The 19,300-nt window shown below is 39.1% G+C and overlaps 8 protein-coding genes across 8 annotated transcripts; 6 read left to right on the top strand and 2 right to left on the bottom strand.

The window, feature by feature from the left end:
- Positions 1-787: 787 nt before the first annotated feature.
- BATDEDRAFT_90127 (uncharacterized protein) lies at positions 788-2,930 on the top strand (the record flags this gene model as incomplete). The annotated part of the gene is made up of 9 exons (XM_006680523.1): positions 788-944; positions 1,023-1,190; positions 1,251-1,372; positions 1,453-1,530; positions 1,623-1,851; positions 1,911-2,012; positions 2,084-2,242; positions 2,322-2,506; positions 2,574-2,930. 9 exons carry the CDS (start codon positions 788-790, stop codon positions 2,898-2,900), a joined length of 1,527 nt encoding a protein of 508 aa, XP_006680586.1. The 3' UTR covers positions 2,901-2,930.
- A 4,082-nt stretch (positions 2,931-7,012) lies between these two features.
- Positions 7,013-10,506, top strand: BATDEDRAFT_90153 (uncharacterized protein; the record flags this gene model as incomplete). Its single annotated transcript, XM_006680522.1, has 9 exons — positions 7,013-8,254; positions 8,797-8,903; positions 8,971-9,034; positions 9,103-9,467; positions 9,548-9,802; positions 9,880-10,020; positions 10,096-10,167; positions 10,228-10,296; positions 10,371-10,506. 9 exons carry the CDS (start codon positions 7,013-7,015, stop codon positions 10,504-10,506), a joined length of 2,451 nt encoding a protein of 816 aa, XP_006680585.1.
- Positions 10,507-10,621: 115 nt separating this feature from the next.
- Positions 10,622-10,862, top strand: BATDEDRAFT_90154 (uncharacterized protein; the record flags this gene model as incomplete). The annotated part of the gene is made up of 2 exons (XM_006680521.1): positions 10,622-10,657; positions 10,734-10,862. 2 exons carry the CDS (start codon positions 10,622-10,624, stop codon positions 10,860-10,862), a joined length of 165 nt encoding a protein of 54 aa, XP_006680584.1.
- Positions 10,863-11,246: 384 nt separating this feature from the next.
- On the bottom strand, positions 11,247-12,755 carry BATDEDRAFT_33491 (uncharacterized protein). The gene is made up of 2 exons (XM_006680328.1): positions 12,324-12,755; positions 11,247-12,142 (listed from the first exon to the last, which is right to left on the bottom strand). Exons 1-2 carry the CDS (start codon positions 12,608-12,610, stop codon positions 11,389-11,391), a joined length of 1,041 nt encoding a protein of 346 aa, XP_006680391.1. The 5' UTR covers positions 12,611-12,755; the 3' UTR covers positions 11,247-11,388.
- Positions 12,756-13,297: 542 nt separating this feature from the next.
- Positions 13,298-13,958, bottom strand: BATDEDRAFT_20241 (uncharacterized protein; the record flags this gene model as incomplete). The annotated part of the gene is made up of 1 exon (XM_006680236.1): positions 13,298-13,958. The coding sequence occupies one exon, from the start codon at positions 13,956-13,958 to the stop codon at positions 13,380-13,382; it is 579 nt and encodes a 192-aa protein (XP_006680299.1). The 3' UTR covers positions 13,298-13,379.
- Positions 13,959-14,857: 899 nt separating this feature from the next.
- On the top strand, positions 14,858-16,746 carry BATDEDRAFT_20238 (uncharacterized protein). The gene is made up of 5 exons (XM_006680235.1): positions 14,858-14,961; positions 15,079-15,351; positions 15,518-15,622; positions 15,716-16,417; positions 16,480-16,746. The coding sequence occupies exons 1-5, from the start codon at positions 14,881-14,883 to the stop codon at positions 16,672-16,674; spliced, it is 1,356 nt and encodes a 451-aa protein (XP_006680298.1). The 5' UTR covers positions 14,858-14,880; the 3' UTR covers positions 16,675-16,746.
- A 495-nt stretch (positions 16,747-17,241) lies between these two features.
- Positions 17,242-18,211, top strand: BATDEDRAFT_26370 (uncharacterized protein; the record flags this gene model as incomplete). The annotated part of the gene is made up of 3 exons (XM_006680305.1): positions 17,242-17,330; positions 17,547-17,637; positions 17,708-18,211. 3 exons carry the CDS (start codon positions 17,242-17,244, stop codon positions 18,209-18,211), a joined length of 684 nt encoding a protein of 227 aa, XP_006680368.1.
- Positions 18,212-18,470: 259 nt separating this feature from the next.
- Positions 18,471-19,277, top strand: BATDEDRAFT_35597 (uncharacterized protein; the record flags this gene model as incomplete). The annotated part of the gene is made up of 1 exon (XM_006680367.1): positions 18,471-19,277. The coding sequence occupies one exon, from the start codon at positions 18,471-18,473 to the stop codon at positions 18,948-18,950; it is 480 nt and encodes a 159-aa protein (XP_006680430.1). The 3' UTR covers positions 18,951-19,277.
- Positions 19,278-19,300: the final 23 nt, after the last annotated feature.

Genomic DNA, 19,300 nt, shown 5'->3' with positions numbered 1-19,300 from the left:
CATACTAAACGAATGAACACTACCTCAGACATGGCCAGTACTGCAAGCAGCAGCAGCAGTAGATGTGTATATGTGATGAGAGTGATAATAGCAATGATATCACTTGTACAATAGCAATAGTTGACTGTCTGCTTTCACTTCAACAAAATTCTTGCATGCGAAACCAAGTCGCGTCTTTGACAGTTGAAGTCGGCTTGATTCTGGAATCAATTCTCCAATTTTAATACTAAAGTCTTGGTGTTGTTTAGTATGAATTGAATTGAATTGAATTGGACTGAATTGAATTGAATTAAACTGAATTGAATCAAGTTTGTTTTCATCAAAACTGTTTAGTGCATTTTTATTTAATTCAATAATCTTATAAATTGTCAATTTACTAAACATTCCTTTTTTTAAAACTCTAGTTCTTTGATCTTCATCTTTATACAATTGTGTAAATGTTTATATTCTTGTTTAAATATCTTCATACAAAATATACACTGTTGATTACTGATGGTTTTCTATTTAATCTTTTTTGTTAATAATTGGCAAGTATTTTAAATTCATAATTTTGACATTTTACAACTTTAACAAATACAACTCAAATTTCTCAAACACTACAATGATGTCTTGTCGTACTACAACTCAATTTCTAAAAAATCATATTATAAACAGACGACTCTTAATCAATTCGTTTAAATATCAGTGCCTTTTCATCATCAATCAATCTTATTCAACACTCTCCAACAAAAACCATTCTGCTTTGCATGATCAAACTCATCTAAGTGGTGATCAAGTTCATTATGCAATGAAACTAAAAAGTCTGGCTAATCTCACTGAACCCATCTACCCTTCAACTGTCAGTTCATCCAATTTATATTCTCAGTCTGAATTCATTGCTGAATTCGATAGCATATGTCAGTCTGGCATGTGGCTAGACGAATCTCACACTTCAGCCATCGTAGGTAATATAAAACCTTGATTGTATCTTGACTATTTATCTCGAATATAAACTCACTGCTGTTGATGTCTACTATTAATAGGAAGAATTGTTCTTAGACGAGATGCAAGTAAAAATCTAATCTTTCTAGTGATTGAGCGTGATGGTATCCAAGTTCAGGCTGTCATGAATAAACAACATTGGCCTTCCACATTTGGCGAAAACCATTTTCAGATCTTGTCTGGTGCAATTGGTTTGGGTGATATCATTTGTACGTATCACTTGGATTTTTTGTGCATCTTGCATCCCAATTAATGTGGTTGTAACTTAGATGTCAAGGGTGTGCCTGGACGAACTAAATCAGGCCAATTAAGTATCAGAGCAACCTGTCTAAAAATGTTATCTCCTTGTTTGCACATTTATCCAAAAAAACATGTTCTTCTTGAAGATGAGGTGACCAGATTGTTCATGTCACCATTCTACTCGACATGGTTTAACCAATTTTTCGTCACGTTGTGGGCTCAATTCATTAGAATATTCGGTATCGGCAGCGGTATCTTGATATGCTTGTACATCGAAGCACAGTAGATCTATTTCTTAAACGCTCCAAAGTATGCCAAATTTGAAACCAGACAAAATCCTTGCAAACAGCCTTGACTTGAATAATCAAACTAACTGCTTGGGTTTACTCTTCATTACATAGATTATTCGCACCATTAGATCCTTTTTTGACACAAGAGAATTCGTCGAAATTGAAACGCCTGTACTGTCTTTAATGGCTGGTGGTGCCAATGCTAAACCGTTTACAACTCGAATGGATGTCATGAATCTTGATCTTCAAATGCGTATTGCTCCAGAACTCTATCTCAAACAGCTGGTTATTGGAGGTATCGACCGGGTATATGAGATTGGAAAACAATTTCGAAACGAAGGTATAGTCTTTGTCAAATTCGTGTCCAAAATACTGTACTGATCATTCATGCATGAATAGGTATTGATAAAACACATAACCCCGAGTTTACTACATGCGAGTTTTATATGGCATATGGAACATTCGATCAAGCCATGGAACTTACAGAAAACTTGTTTCGAGGCAAGCTCTACTCGTATCACATTTACTTTATTCATCATCCTACTTGTTATTTACTCGATGCATTTAAATAGATGTCGCAACAAAAGTAAATGGATCGACTATTGTAGAATGGGAAACAGCGGATGGCCAAATTCATCAAATCGATTTTTCTCAACCATTTAAACGAATCGAAATCATTCCAGAACTTGAAAAAGCTCTAGGCGTCACGCTTCCAAATGTTAACGATCAAAGTAATTGAACATCCTTGTCAACACAATACGATCTGTTTTGATTGGGTCTAACATTTATTTTCAACTATGTCTTGACTAGGCTCAATGGAAACACTGCTACAATTATGTAACGAAAGAAACATTGTCGTTCAAAAACCGTTTACTCTACCACGTATATTGGACAAGTTGATATCCGAGCTGATTGAGCCAAAATGTATTGACCCAACCTTTGTAGTTGGACATCCAGTGTGTATGTCTCCCTTGGCAAAATCAGGAGAAAATCCAGTAAGTTATTTTAATCTTTAGTGTCTAGCTTTAAATCTGATATTTGAGATTCATGATCCATGTTTAGGAATTGGCGGATAGATTTGAGCTTTTTGTCGGAACCAAGGAGCTTGCTAATGCATACATGGAGCTGAATGATCCTGCCGAACAACGACGTCGATTCGCCTCACAGAGAATGGCAAGAGATCAAGGCGATGTAGAAGCTCAGCCAATGGACGAAAGCTTTTGTTTGGCGTTGGAATACGCTCTTCCGCCTACCGTTGGATGGGGTTTGGGTATCGACAGATTTTGCATGTTGATGACGGGTACAAAAAGGATTAAAGAACTCATTGCGTTTCCCATTCTCAAACCTCTTGAACACAATACAGAACCGAGCGTAAATCAACCCAAATAAAAAAACACTTGTGCTGATTTGAGTTTATTCAAAAAAGCTTGGTTCAAGATTGTATATCTATGAATTAAGAAAATAAAAAATATACGGCAAACTTCACCGCGATGTCACATGAACTAAAGGCACTTCCATATTAATACGGAATGGCAACGGGAGTTCTAAATATGCAAAAGATTAAAAGTCGAGTTAGAATCACAAATCTACAATACAGTCCAGATCTGTACTTGCCTTTGACGGCACGAAACTTTCCAACGTTGTTGGAGTGTTCGTTTTCAAGTCGGATGACAGCCCATCCAAATCGTCTAGCATCAGCCCAAAAATAATAAACACTATTAGCTCATTTAATAACACCATTGTTTGAAATTACACTGCAACTCACCTAAATACTTCCAGTAAAGCAGCAACGTACACAATCGAGCGGAAATCAGTAAATAAGCTCCAATAAGAAGGTGCTAGCAGCATCACCCAACCAAGTCTAAGTAAAGCATTCAGCCTATAGTTGAATTCCATTAGTATAATTCGACCCTTTTGGCAATCAACTTGCACGAAGCATACCGATACAGTACTTACCATATAGCATTAAAATACACCCATTTTGGATAAATGATAAATGTCCGTAGAAACTGATGGTTTTTGTTTGTGTTGAGTAACCCCCAGTCGTAAAATACATCCCAGCAGTACGAAAATATAGTTGCGCATACCGATGCACCTACATGGTCGTGTTGAAAGTATCAGTTACAATAGTAAAAATGCCAAACCGGTAGCATAAAAGTTGAACAATAAACTTACAGATCCAAAAACCATACGCCACTTTCGAATTGGTATATTTCGATACTGTCGATAAAAAAATAACCGTCAACGACAGTATGTATTTGACCGCATTAGTCAAGTGAGGATGAGTCTTTCTGTTGTCATGAAACCCTGATGATAAAATAAAATCAAACAATTAGATCACAAATGCATAAAGCAAATTAAATCATTTTCAATCCAAATGCACTTGCGTCGAAAACATTGTAAAAGTCGCCATGTAGTTGGCAACGCCGTGATGATAGAAGCGCCAAGTGACCCTTGACTTGTACAAGATCCAACTACATTATAACTACGCAGTCAGTCATAGATCCCATACACTCCAACAAATATGTGCAAACCATTACACACCTGGATCAAATGGATGAGTAGCGATACAAAATATCCCTTGAAAGGCAATAAACGAATATGTCTACAAAAAAATCAATATTTGGTGCAAGAAATACAAATAAAACATCAACTAGGCTTACCATGGAAATCATAAGATCGCAGAGGAAAAAGTCGCGAAACTGCACTTCAAAACAACCAGAAAATATAATACGAAACTAAAAAACCAGCACATAGATATGGTTAAAGATTAAAAACAACATCATAGAAACAACATTTAAATTAAAATACCATTGATTTCCACAGCCAGACTCGTGATTGCGATTGAATAATTGGAACAGGCAAGACCAACAAAGCCAGTACAAAGCCAACCATAATCTACCATTCGTAAATAGTCAATAAAAATCACATTACCATTTCTATGCAATACACCATTCAAAAATCATACCGGTGCATAAAAGTACGGATGCAATCCAAAAACACTGTCTACAACTGCAAAATACATTGTATAAGAAAACAACAAAAGCAACAGTGCAGCAATTTCAAAAAACTTGTGTGCTGCCATGTATTCTCTTGGATCCAGTTCAAAAATGAGCACCCAGTTGATATGATAGTGATCCCATATCTGTAGACAAAGAGCAAACAGGTACAGGAAGAAAATAGGCACGCTAAGACCTCCGTAGATTTGAAGAAGAAATTCAAACTCGATGGATTCTGGCGTCGAGGTAATTTTGCGAATGACAAGAATGATGGGTGGAATAGCCAGTCCGGTCATAAGTCCTGATCGCCAAGTAGACATGGCATGATGGGCATGCTATGAATATACACAAAAATACAAATAGCTTTAAAACATGTACTTGTAAACCAATAGAAATGCCATACTAAATCAAATACCGAAATTAATATGCTACACTCACCCCAGTAGAATGATAATCAGGAACTCGTAAAACCTTTTTTGCTTGTCGTCTGGCAGCTGCAATTTTTGCGTGACTGGACTCGTCCATTAAAATTTGGCTTTAGCATATTTACATTGATTCGTGCCATGTACAAAAGTCAAAGTTACCTGCCAATACCGTCTTCAAACGCAGCAGCATATAAATTCTCTGTCTCTACAATCAGCGTGTTTACAACATTTGATGTAACAAGACTGATTTGTTTGGTTTTGGCCTCGAAAGAATTGACTGCCATTCCGGTGCCTTTTGTGAATTTCTAATTGAAAATATGATATCAATACAACTTGGTTAAAGTATAGAATACCATTAAAATCACATTGATCCGTATGTCAAACCTTTAAAATCTTTTGGATAGCAATTTCGTTCAAAATCCGATAGTTCTTGATCAACTTCAATAATCATCAAAGGCAATATATTAAACAACTGATTGATTTTATTCAAAGCAGGCTCCAAAATCGGCCAATCAAAATAAAACTTACCTCGAGTAACCGATAGTACTCTTTGATGACTTTTACAAGCTTTTGTCGAGGATTTGCAGTCGTAGCTACTATTTCTTCAGTTTTCATCAATGTATCCTCCTCACTATCTGTGCTGGCATCCGACGCACTACCGTTGTTTCTAGTTGAAAAATTGTTATCTATGTTCGAGGCATGCGCATTGTTTTTTCGCAAAAGTGCCTGTCCGAATGTACTTTGAAAAGCAACAATACGTGGTAGATTTGCCAACGAGCCTGAATTTTGCTCCTAAACCAGCACAGATTAGACTCAACGATCCTTACCACAAAACATGTATATTATGACGAGATGGATAGTTTACTTGAGGTCCATCTGATCCAAGACGAACAAGAATATCGCATTGTTCCCGCAGCGATGCAAGCTTATGTTTGGCTTCATTTTCTTGCTCTGCATTTAATTCAATAGATTAAATCTCGTATCAAACTATGGCTGTACCTGATACAGCATCACAATCTATACAAGACATACCTTGATGGAATTTGATTGTTTTGCGAATTTGTTTGACCAATTCAACGAAAAAGTCTTTATCTTCCTCAAACTGTATGTCCAGCAGTTGAAGATAATCGTCGCCTTCTTCGATGCTGATATTGCTGTCATCAAATGAAACAGGATGACTGCTAGTTGTGCTTTGTCTAGTCCGACTTTGACGACTGCCTTCTGGTACCTACAAGCATATACACATTCCAACGAAATAAATCCAAAGCTATATGACCAACGATGGCGGGTTTGAATACCTGCAAAATAGAACAACTATGTGGATGCTGGTTACCATATCTCGAGCTATCCGGGATTTCTTGATAAACTTTTTCAACTTGCTGTAGTTAATGTACCTTGTTCGCCACTAATGCATTGACATGATTAGATATCAGGAAATATTAGCATTCAGCGGTGTTTAATGGTATCCGACTTGGCGGTCTTGCCATCGCCAATTCAACTATTGTATGAGAGTGGATGAGATTACCTCTGGAACCGAGTTTTCTACAATGTATTTACCAAACTTCATGATGGTCGATAGAAACAACAAGTAATACGCCAAGGTAGCTTATCAATGGTCAATTCACCACTAGATGACTGCTGGAACACCACGTGGAAAAGGATGCCTTGAATCCATGTTGCCAACTTTGACCTTTATTATTTGAATACGAGACTGACCAATAAGCATATTGTTGGCGTTTGCATGTTCAGACATGTTAGACTTGTTAATTTACCAACTCAGATAGCAAATTGGTATTAAACTGCATCGTATTAGCAATAAACTCGAGTTATCCATGCTAGCCTCGAATACTCGGTGAATCTCCACCCTGCAGTAACACTGCGTTTTTTTAATTTCATCATTTCAAATAAAACCATCGAGTTGATTTCAGAATTGTTTCAATTTACTAATATCTGAATGACATATATTAAAATTGTGCTGCATGGTCAAGTTTACGGCCCAATACGCTCCCCTGCAACATTAAAGAGTATATGCTTGATTCTTAAAGTTTCTCCTAGAGCGTCCCCCATATTACAGTCCATGGATCGTCCAGTAAAGATTGCTATTGCTGACCTTGATGCTTCAATTGATTGCGGATTTTATGAACTACTTGTGCATCCAGATGTGAAATACAACGAATCAATCGATGGTTCTCTGCTTGCTATTCATCATCCTGTACATCGTGATCCCGACATCCAGTTGCCGTATCAGATCATGCGTACATTGCCATCAACGCAATGCACGCTAAATTCAATACCATCTGTAGAAACACTGCCATTGAGTCAGATTGAAATGGATACGTGCATTAAAGCCATGCTGCATCTCATCTCATCCATTCCACCACGATACATCAAGTACAACAAAGTGTTATCTGCTCAGATTGATACAGCTATGAAGCAAGTCCATCATCTTCAAGTATCGCTGACTCATCTTCAATCCAACATCTCATCTACCCATAGCTCTGTCCATCACAAACCCTTACCAGTCACTTTGGATATTCAAACCACGTTTACGCAGTATCGCATTATGCAGGTGTTGTTCGAGGTATGGAAATCAGTTGGAAGACGATATGCTCCACATGTACGCACATTCAACGTATCCAATGTCGTAACACTACACAACGTAGATACGGCAGAACATTATCTCAACCGTCTCTGTTCATGGCGACGAATGATCGATACACATACTTGGAAAACCTTGACATTGGGTATGACACAACAAGAGCAGCAACTTTATTTCAAATCACCAGTTGCTGAATTACCATTCTCACAGCGATCCAAACTGCGTGTATTGGGTCCACCCGCACTACCAAGTGGATTGTATCCACAAGCATGGGAATATTTAGTCAAACCACCATCAGTACATATCATCAACGCTATATCATCCAATATTCATCATACTAAACCCAGTGATCTAACCACCAAATCTGTTTTACGTGAATTCCGACAATTATTCATGAATGCATTGTTAAAACACGAGCTATATACCGACTATGAGTTGAATATACTGCTGGACCAGTTATTGTGTTTGCATGGATCCATGTATACACACCACGATGGCGAATCAACTCAGCCTGCCAATCGGTTCGATAAAAATCAGTTTGATGCTGTAGAATACCCATATGCATTGATTCGTGATTCGATTTGTAAAGAGTTTAATATGGGTTGGACAACAATCAAGGATGGGTTTAATCCACTCAAAACAGACTTACCAAGTTTACCGAATGCTGCCAATAAACAACTGAGCCAGAATGATCGAGATATGGACAAGACAATCCAACAGGTTGATGGAACGCGTTGGCAGAGTCGAGTATTACACTGAGCAATGCAGTTAAATGGTGTCGGGTTGGTCAAGACTACTATTGGTAACTAGTTGCATACATCTACACCCATTATCAACTACCCAACATCACAGTGTGTACTTTCATGTTAACCTACTGCCATCAGCAGAATTGGACAGCAATCGAATAGTACACACTGCATCGTGAATAAAATGGATAACTGAACTAGTAGATTCAACATACGCTATTACAGAACAGATAGATGTGCAAAGTTTAAAACTGGTTATCCTCATTGCACAATCGACGAATGAGGTTTCCGACTGCTGGACTTTATCATAAACTGATATTTAGGTGTTGAGCAGTATGAGCCAGTCTGTTGTCATACAAGGTATTGACACATCAAATCAATGATTTCCATAACAGTATCTAATCGTATACCAACTTTGTATTGTCTACAGTTGGCCAGTGTGGAAATCAGGTACAACTGCAATACTAATGTAAAAGAATAAACATCAATCCTGACAGCCATTCGATTCATGATTAGATTGGAGGAAGATTCTGGGATCTGGCACTTCAAGAGCATGCCAAATACAATACTCAAGGAGTCTATGACGACTGCATGTCGTCCTTTTTTCGAAACGTAGATGAAAAGTATGGTTGTAGATGTACTTGGATTCCATGGTATGATCAGTGTTGAATTCAACTGTTTTTACAATAGAAAGGGACTTGAATGCATTTCTGTTGGCAAGGGAAATGGTTCTATTAGAGGACTCAAGGCGAGAGTGAGTTGGATTCAAGCCAATGCAGCTTGCAGTACAAATACTCGCATCTAATCGCTTTGTTATTACAGGGAATCATGATTGATATGGAAGAAGGAGTCATCAATCATATCTTAAGAGGACCACTGCAAGAAATCTTTGATCCATGGCAACACATTACAAGTGTTTCTGGAAGTGGTAACAACTGGGCAATGGGTCATCATGTATATGGTCCACAGTATAGAGATCAGATTCTTGAAGTTGTACGCAAACAGGCTGAATACTGTGACTCGCTGCAATCGTTTTTTATTATTGGATCCATGGGTGGAGGTACTGGATCAGGATTGGGATCATATCTATTTGGGTTATTGGAAGATGCATTTCCAAGCGTGTATCGGTTTGCATCGACAGTGATTCCTTCTCCAAATGATGATGTTGTCACATCTCCTTATAACAGGTAATATGAATGCATTTCAATAGTGAATTGGTTCGTGTTGTTCACTTTGAATCGTGTTTAAATATTGCTCGACATTATAGTGTATTGTCGTTGCATAAAATGGCTCAGAGTGTCGATTGTGTGTTGCCAGTTGACAATCAATCACTATTGGCCATATACGAACGTATACAAGCACAATCGGAAATTGGACCACAAGGTAGACGTAAAGGTAGTGCCATTACCGATAGCGATGCACTAGCTCATACTGGTTTAATCAAAACCCCAATAAGTAAAAAAGCAGATGCATTTGACACAATGAACAACTTGGTTGCAAACCTATTACTTAACATGACAAGGTAATTTTGTACGAGTTTGCAAGGAATATCCAATACTTGAAATAGCTAACCGATTGCTTCAATCCAACAAAATCTAGTTCGATGCGATTTGAAGGCATGCTGAATGTGGATATCAATGATATTGTAACAAATCTGATTCCATTTCCAAAACTCAAATATCTCTTTTCCACCATGACACCACTGTATGCGTTAACTGATGTACAGATCCAACCTCGCAGGTATTGTAGATATACCTTGCTTTAAATGTGTTTTGATTGATATAAACCATTTGATTGCGTTGAATGAGTGACCAGGTTGGACCAGATGTTTACGGATGCATTTTCTCAAAACTGTCAGTTGATTTCTGCAGATCCTAGATCTAGCGTGTAAGTGGTTGGTGATGATTTATGCATATCATTTTACTGATTCATGTTGTCATTTGATAGTTACCTAGCAAGTGCGTTGATTGTTCGCGGTGCTGTCGAGATTTCAGATTTACGACGAAACATTGACAGGTATACTTGATGCACCTAAACCATTTTTCTCAAGAGTGTTCTACTGAGTGCCTTGCTACTATTCCTATTTCCAGGATGCAGAAAATACTCAAGTTTGTGCCATGGAATACCGATGGATGGAAGACTGGAATGTGCAGCGTGCCTCCACTTGGACAGGCAAGTCAGACGTGTCTACAACCTGATTTACACTCCATGACTACAAATATGTAAATCTAGTAGTTGATATCATTCGAAACTAAACTGACTTGACAACCTCGATATGATTTAGCCACACGCACTATTATCGCTTTCCAACAACTGTTGCATGCACCAAGTTTTTGGCAGAATGGATCAAAGGTTTACCAAACTGTATCGACGCAAGGTATGCAGCCAAAATTGGCTTTTGATTGCAATGATACATGTTTTAAATAGGTTGTTTTATACTGACAAACTGTTAGGCCAATCTACATCACTATTTGGATTATATGGAACAGCAGGAATTTATCGAGGCACGAGAATCGCTACAAAGTACAATCAAGGAGTACCAGCAATTGGAAACATCTGCTCGTCCCATTTCTAAAAAGTAATGAGTGTCCAATTGTAATGTATTGGACTGTGAATCAATAGACTGACACTTGAACTGAGTGAGTTCTAGTGTTGCAATTCAACTCTTTATACTATTGTTTTAAATGTAGTTGATTTTAATAGTGTTGGATTGAGAATCAGTTGAGCTTGTGGATGGCTGAATTCATGAGATTTGAAAATATATTCCAGTTACAGCAAACCAATGCTCATATCTAGCCAAGACACCTGCTGAAACCTATTGATTTTTGAGTATTTCCATATATTGCTAGTTGGTGATGCTTGACATGTATTCAGTCATTAGTTTAAATGTTTACCAATAGCGAAACCAACAAAACAGGGTTAGGGGTTAAAATCAAGATTGGTTGGTATTAGATACACAAATATTTAAACGTGTCAAGATATTACTTGTATGTATTAAAAATATAATTCAAGTGCATGTATATATTCAAAACCATTATATATATACATTGGCATTGCTGACCATCTTTAATTTCTTGCATGGAGACGACTTAAAAACGCTAGTGGCTGTCATCCATGATAAACAACGGGAGCATTACCTGTTGCAGAATTATAGTTTGGTGGACCAGCTTCCAGATCATCCAGACTATAGTTGGATCCGTACTGATCGTGAACAACGACGACTTTTTCGGCAATGGTGGTACGCTTGGGAGATTCAAAGTTTATCCGAAGAAAAGCGCGAATCCCAAAGACAACCAGTACAATGAATACACATACACCAACAGCGATATATACCCCTACTGCTATTGGAGAGGAGAAAAAGCCACCAGTTGAACCTGAATCGGCATCTGCGGGTTCAGGACTGGATGTGTTTATAGCCGATGCAAGTAAGCGTAGTGTTGGAGCATGAAGTGATAGCGTAGTGTAGTCGGAAGAAATTGGGTTACTGAGAGTCAACAAGGGAAACATCATTGTAACAGGAACTATCGCTTCGTTGGAACTCAATTCAGGAGCCGTGCAGATTGGCTTGTTGCTACCTTTTAGTGGTGCAGGTATTTTGAGTAATGTTGAACATGATGTAGAGCAAGCTGAATCCATGCACAATCTTGTAGTTATCTGTCGTGCATCAGTGCTTGTCGAACCATTTTCCAAAAAGGACTTGATGAAATGAGTAGTATTTATAGCTACACAGTTTTCAAAGATATGGTGACGAACAAAAGACTGAATCCTATGAGAGTTTGAGCATACAACGGGTTTGACAGGAGCAGCGTATAGGGTAGTGGCTTGAACAAAAGCAGATGTTGCCAGCGTATCCCATTCAGATCTATTTACAATTAGTTAGCCCGCGCAATCAAAGTTTACAAACCAATTAACAATGCAGCAGTACGTGTGAATTAGAGGGAATGGATCAGTCAATAAGACTGGACAGCCCAAAGCCATTTCAAGGGAGTGCATTCAGTTGTAGCAAACATGATTCCTTCAAAAGAAAACATCACACAGCTTACTTTGTCCATATTGTATCGTCACTGGGATTCACCACTTCAAAGTAGGAAACCGTACACAGCCCTTGACCAGGAGCATGACCATCCGCTTTAGAAACCCAGCTCGTGCCTTGTAGTGAACATCCTTGAGAACAAGTGTTATCACTGCATTCAAGTCGTTCAATTATACCTCCATTATCGGATTGATATCGCTCATATAGATACAAGGTACGATTTAAGGTGGACGAGTAATAGGGTCGACAGAACCTGGATGGATTTGAGGGATTATTTGTATTGATGATTCGAACCATATCATCCGAGATGGATTCAGGCAAGTTACAACTATGCAACTTTACCCATTTGAAGGTAATGGCAGAACCAAGCTGTCGTTTGTGTAGCCGAGTAGTCACACTACCAGCCAAGGACAAGTCGGCAAGAATTGCACATAAAAATATAATATATAAAGACATGAGTTATTTGTATCAGAAGATAAATACAAGTGTCAAGCTTTGTAATGCAGCAATCAATTTATAAGTTGGGTCGGGTGGAGCAGCCATGAGTTGGGCTTTATCAGGTGATTCAAAGCATTTTTACAGTCATAATAAAATAGAACCAAAGATGTCAGTGTATAATAGACAGTATCATAAAGTGATCGAGTTTATTGGACAGTATTGTGTTGTGAAAGAATCAAGAATACCAATTTGTAATAGGAAAGCATAACACATATTCAACCATTGCTTATCTTAGAGCAACGACTGCAAATGTTTTATTTTACGTGAATACAACTGAATAGTAAGAAATATTACCAAGGCTGCAGGTTATTGCAATCGACTCAAATCACTGTTGTCTGGATCTTGCCAATGTAGTCATATACCCGTCTCTACATTGGATCCAATCCGTGTCTAACTGAATCACTGCATTCGGTTTCATTACTACCGAGTTACTCATTGACAAATATACAATTTCCCCACCCCAATTACATTAAACTAGCTGTTTTTGACATCAACTCATGTGTGGGCAAGGTTTTGTTATTACTTTGAATCAAATATCCCTCAAGCAGCAATACAAAATGAAATCTAATCAAAATTTCATGGCATGAGGGTATTGTCCCTTTGTCAAAGTAAACGATGATTTAAGATAGCTCTGGAGCATAGGAGTCTTTTTGATGGCAGAGAGCAACTGAGTATCAACAGTCGTTTGGTCAGTAACACGCTCGGCATTAATCACCCTCTTGACTGCATCCTCGCCAAAAAGTTCGGCGGCAGTGGCCTTCTTCTTGGGTTCCTTTTCATACTTGAAGTAGGCATCAGTGAACTTGTCATCAATAGACACTTTAGACATGTCAATCTTTGTAGATGTGGCAATAACATAAGCCTGATTGACACGACGAATGGGGATACCATTGATCTTGTATGGACCAGTCACGAGCAAAAGTCCAGATTCAAGAGTCTTGAGGTAAACAACATGCTTTCCACGGAAACGACCTGCAAGAAGAATGAGCACAGTACCAGGAGTGATGGAGGAACGAGTGGCAGGTGCACGGGGAGTGATCTTAGTCTTGCAAGACTTTTTTGGGAGACAAGCAGTCTCAGTGGGGTAGAAACGGGGTGCTTTGACAAGCGAAACGGTACGAGTAGCACCATTCTTTCCTCCTTTCATGGGAACAACCTTGGTGGTGGGGGCAGGAGTCTTGTCCTTTTTGGCAACGGCACGAGCAACGGGAGCTGCACCACCAACCTTGGTCTTTTTTTCAAGACGCTTCTTGGCATTCATGGCACTCCGAGAGTAGCGGGTGACACCAGGAATCAGAAAGTAGTTCAATGGAGCCATTTGAGAACAAAGAGTACTAGACAATCGATAATTCAAAATTCAAAATCGGATTAATAAATGCATCAAGTCGGATCGAGACAAAGTACAAAAACATGCCAAGGACAGCAGATCTGCAATGCTGGTATTGATGCAATTGATTGTCGATATTTGAACTTCGACAACCCATCAAATCACACCATTGTCTTGTTCACTCGAATTCAATCCATGAGTGTTGGTAGTCGGCCAGTGTGTTTTTTGCTTCAGATATATAGGATGTACGTACATGTACCCATCAAAGATGGGTATTCAAACAAGAGGTGTCAGAATAGTAGGTTTATCATCATTGCGAAAAACACACTGGACTACAACAACCGACAGTCTTGGGTCGATAATCAAAGGAATTTTGTAGTACGAAGCACTTTGGTGAATACCAATCCTGGCTGACTACTAGAAAAACAAAAAGTTGCCGAAAGTGATCAAGTTGCAATACTCTGATGCATGACCTTCTTATCAAGTAAATGATGCATAATGGATGGATGGATGCATAACAGGTGAGCGGATTACTAACCCCCGTCGATGTGTAAAGTGAAGATGAATCAGAACAAACAGCGCAAATGACACCAACTCGACTTGAACGCTGACATCCAAAAAGTGAAAATAAACCACGTGACAATAAACGTTGGAAATCGGTTTTCTCGAGTCATGAATAACAATTTATAATAATTCGTAATTATTAACAACCATTGATAGCCATTGATAGCCATTCGTAATCATGGACTTGACTCTAAAAATCACTCCGTTCTTGGACAAGCACTTGATACTTCCTCTGATCGAGTTTCAGGAAAAACGACAGGTATTACCTGGTGTTTTTATATGCAATTCGCCTTGTAGCAGCCATTGATTTGTTACTACCATTGCTGAGTCTGTGATGGGACTATCATACTAATCCAACAATACTCTGTAATCTTAGATCTACAACAAAAAAGATTTGCTCAAGTCGAAGCATCAACTTTTGTCCACTACAAAGATGATGGATTTTACAAACACAGTTTACAAGGAGCTACAGGGCACAAAAAAGAATGAGCCTGGCTATGACAAGCGTCGTGAACATGTGCTTGCTACGCTGGACGATCTGGAAAAACAGGTCAATCCTTGCATGAACATCATTCAGGATCCCACTTTTGTTCAGCAGATGAAACAGGACAAGGTTGCCAATCTGACTCTGCTAAAGGACAAGTACAAGGTAATGTTGCTCACCTGAGCTAGAATGTCTGTGCAGCAAGTTAATGGACATACTTTTTGGAATGGCTTTATATTTCCAAATTATTGGTTGATTTTGTCCATTTGCTTCAGGCGTTTCTGAATCTATTTTCTGTTTGCTTACGTTTGTCCAACAATGTATAATCTAGTTTAAACCAGAAATGTTGGATGTTCTTTACAAATACGCTCTTTTTCAATACGATGCTGGTCAATACGTAATTGCTTCTGATTATCTGTATCACTTTATGGCTCTGGTAAGTATATTGATGATTCTAGATTCCGCATTTAAATCCAGACATTGCATTGTAACCCTGACTGTATCTGCTGTGTAAACTTTTGTATTTTAGAGCATCAATCACGATAAAAACAACTCTGCGCTATGGGGTAAACTGGCTGCAGACATCATGGCTCGTAACTGGGATGGTGCATACGGTGAGCTGATCTCCCTCCGTGAAACTATTGACCAATCTTCTTTTCCCGTGCCCAGTGACAACAATGCCACGAGCAACCATGTCCAGCTTCAGCAACGCATGTGGCTTCTTCATTGGTCTCTTTTCGTCTTTTTCAATCATCCTCGTGGCAAAGATGGTCTCATTGATCTTTTTTTCCTTCCAGCATACCTTAATGCAATTCAAACCTCTTGTCCTTGGCTTCTCCGCTATCTTGCTGCTGCAGTCATTATCAACAAGCGTCGTCACAACCACCTTAAAGATCTAGTGGAAATCATCAAGCAGGAATCTCACGCTTACAGCGATCCCATCACCGAGTTTCTCATTTCACTCTATGCAAACTTTGACTTTGACGGAGCTCAGCAAAAATTGGCCGAGTGTGAAGCAGTTTTCTCAAATGACTTTTTCCTTGTGCACTTTTTAAGCGAGTTTAGGGAATCCGCCAGACTGTTTATTTTTGAAATGTATTGTCGCATCCATCAGCATATTGATATCCGAGCATTGTGTGATAAACTTAATATGGATAGTGTCGAAGGTGAAAAGTGGATTGTAAATCTGATTCGTGATGCACGTATGCATGCCAAGATTGACTCGGAAAGCGTAAGTTTCATTATGATCAACAATATGGCTGAAGAAATAGTATTGACTTTTGTATTGTTTAGAATACCGTGATCATGGGTGTTCAGTACCAATCGGTGCATCAACAGGTCATGGAGCGTACAAAGGCATTAAGCTTTAGATCATCATTGCTTGCATTCAATATTGAGAAGCGCGAGACTGAGCTTCATCAACGTCGTCTTGGTCACGCTCCAACCACCACTCCAGCCTCTGGTGGTGGTCGCAAATCAAAAAAATGAAGTGGATGTTGATATTTTGGTCGAGTATATGCAATTGGAAATCCAACAAAATGAAACCACTTACTAGGACTTTAAACTCATGCATGTCTATTTGAGTGGCATTCACATAACACGGAGCACTTTTTTGTATTACAGTGATGGTCTACTTTGCTTTAAAGTAGGCAATAGCCAACTATTCCTTGCACCTTTCTACCACAAATGAACTGTGCTGCTTCCTCAATAGACATTTACAATTCTTGTTTTAAACATGACGATAGTAGTATATCAAAAGCACCGATAGTATTGTTTTTGGCTGAAATGATTCTCATTTGGTATAATTATACACTGCACAATCGCCAGATCAATCAACTAAAGAGTTGAGATGACATTTTTTAGTAAACTGACATTCATCATTTCAAGAGATGAGCAGTTTATTATGTACTTTTTCTAATGTTTCATTTTTACGTGATTAGGGTGGAAGTTGCTTGAAGATTGCATTGTGCAAACCATGTGCAGTATTTCCATCAGGATAAAAAGCATGATAAGAAATCTTTTTATATTTTCCAAAACAATCTCATCGATTACAACATGTCAGCATCTGTTGCAAGAGGTGGAAGTGGTAAAAATGGAACCCAAGGTCATCGCAACTACAACGCAGTCCACAACGATGCTATATGGTAAGTGATGCTGCACAGTTTTTTATACTCGAGGTTGATTGTCATATGATTTGACAGGGTGGAATGTCAAATAAGCGTAGACTGATTGGATTGTAACATACCGATATTATTATATTTGTAATATCTTGTATAATCTGATTTGTAAAGGCGCGTTTTATTGTATAGCCAACCGTGTCTTGACTGATTCAAACCATTCTATTTGTAATATGTATCTAGGCGTCAGACAATAAGGTATGAGCTCAATACAGCCAATAACTGGGAATCTCATTGGGGGTTTATGAGAGATAGTATGATTTCAGCAGATGATGTAAGTGTATTGGAGGTTGTCAAAGCACATTAGATTTAGATGTTAAGTATAAGGTTGATGACTACAATAGCAAAAGACGAGGCTTCCACCTCTCTCACTGAATGCTCAAAAGCGACAGCCCAATATAATGGAAACAGGGTTGCCATCCAAAATCCCACCGGGTTTAACGACGGGAGCTCAAGATGCAATCCTTGCAGATTGGCTATGCACATACAGTGTTCCACGGATCATGAAGTATCGCTTTCCTTCCGAGAAATACACCATACCAGCAACGACAGCCAATGAGATTGGATGGCCATGGGAACAAACACAAAAGAAATTAGGCATGCCATTTGCTATTCAGAAGCAAGCAATGGAACCTCGACGCTTTGCGAGTTTTGAAGAAATGCAAAGGGCACAACGCGGGATAGATCAACAAACCAAGGAGCAAGTAGGAGGACAGCAGGAAGCAGGAGAGATTTCGCAGGCAAGAAGTAGGGTTCCAGGTCCATACACGCTAGAGAGGTTTGGAAAGCATGCTCGTGGTCGTGGGGATGTTTTGAAGTGGTTTGGTGCTCGGGAATCACTCCCATGAGTGCATAATTGAATGAAAGTGTAGATTGATAGAGATGAATGCATTACAAACAAGCATCAAATAGTCGTGTAGGGCTCTGACAGGAGCGCCATGAGTTGTGCTTGGATAGCGCAATACTGACAAGATAATGCAATTAGACTAAACAGACACCGCGAGACCAAGCACCGGACGCATGGATTAGTACGACACACTTTATGCTTGTTCATGAAAGCATAAATAGTCTTGTGGCTGCTCCTCTTCAGACTATTCCTAAACTATCATGAAGCGTGCTATTACTGTTTCCCTATCGATGCGCTCTACCTTTGTATCCCGTTGTCATGCAAGACTTCCTTCTTACCAGCATCTGAGTCCATTGATCCTCCAGTCTACTCGCTCCATCTCTCGTGCTAGCCAGGCCTCGACTAGTCCCGATTCTGCCTTTGAGAGTTTAGGACAATCTCCCACTTCTATTACCCAACCAGGTACAGCAGATTCGTATCTGCTAGCCAACTTGGGTGCTGATGTTGACAGAGCCATGGCTATTGCTGCCCAGCTTGCTCTGGAGAAGCAACGTAGTTGCGACCGACATGTAGCGACTGATCACGCCAATGCAGAGATTGCTTCTCGCAATACTGCTGAACCACTTGCAACTCTTTCTGCTGGCAGGATTCCATCCCTGACTCAAGGCATGGCATCTTCTTTTGACGAAATCCATCAGGCTGTAGTCAACAGTACTGCCTTTAAGCCAGCCGGCGTATAAACTGACTAGGGGTTTACCCCAGTTATTCACTCAATACACTGCCCTACATGACTATAATTGATCTGTCTGCATTCATATCATTTATTTCTCTTGCTACCATTGCCAATTCTGAACCTATCCAACCATGATGTTCTTTTTGCCTACTCTGCTGTCTACTTGAATATCTCATCTGCAATGCAGTCGACATGACGCTCGATCAAGACAATGATGTGTCTCGTCATGATTCCTATGGTCATCACTGAATCACCAAATGTGACTCTGAATTCTCACGATTCCTATTTTATACCCCTTGAATCTGACAATAAAAGCATTTGTTTTGATTTTTGCATCAGTTGATGAATAGAGAATAT

The sequence above is a fragment of the Batrachochytrium dendrobatidis genome (genome assembly GCF_000203795.2).
Source record: "Batrachochytrium dendrobatidis JAM81 unplaced genomic scaffold BATDEscaffold_9, whole genome shotgun sequence".
NCBI lineage: Eukaryota > Fungi > Chytridiomycota > Chytridiomycetes > Rhizophydiales > Batrachochytrium > Batrachochytrium dendrobatidis.
Note: the sequence above shows the minus strand (reverse complement) of the source record. Positions and strands in the feature narration are given on the sequence as shown.

What these genes read in the sequence shown, in the direction of transcription:
- BATDEDRAFT_33491 (XM_006680328.1), bottom strand. Translation starts at nt 12,610, where the DNA reads ATGGTTCGAATCATCAATACAAATAATCCCTCAAATCCATCCAGGTTC. An exon ending in GACGATACAATATGGACAAA is followed by an intron (nt 12,143 to 12,323) that starts GTAAGCTGTGTG and finishes AATTGTAAATAG; the next exon opens with ATCTGAATGGGATACGCTGG.
- BATDEDRAFT_20238 (XM_006680235.1), top strand. Translation starts at nt 14,881, where the DNA reads ATGGACTTGACTCTAAAAATCACTCCGTTCTTGGACAAGCACTTGATA. An exon ending in TGTATCACTTTATGGCTCTG is followed by an intron (nt 15,623 to 15,715) that starts GTAAGTATATTG and finishes TTTGTATTTTAG; the next exon opens with AGCATCAATCACGATAAAAA. An exon ending in CCAAGATTGACTCGGAAAGC is followed by an intron (nt 16,418 to 16,479) that starts GTAAGTTTCATT and finishes TGTATTGTTTAG; the next exon opens with AATACCGTGATCATGGGTGT.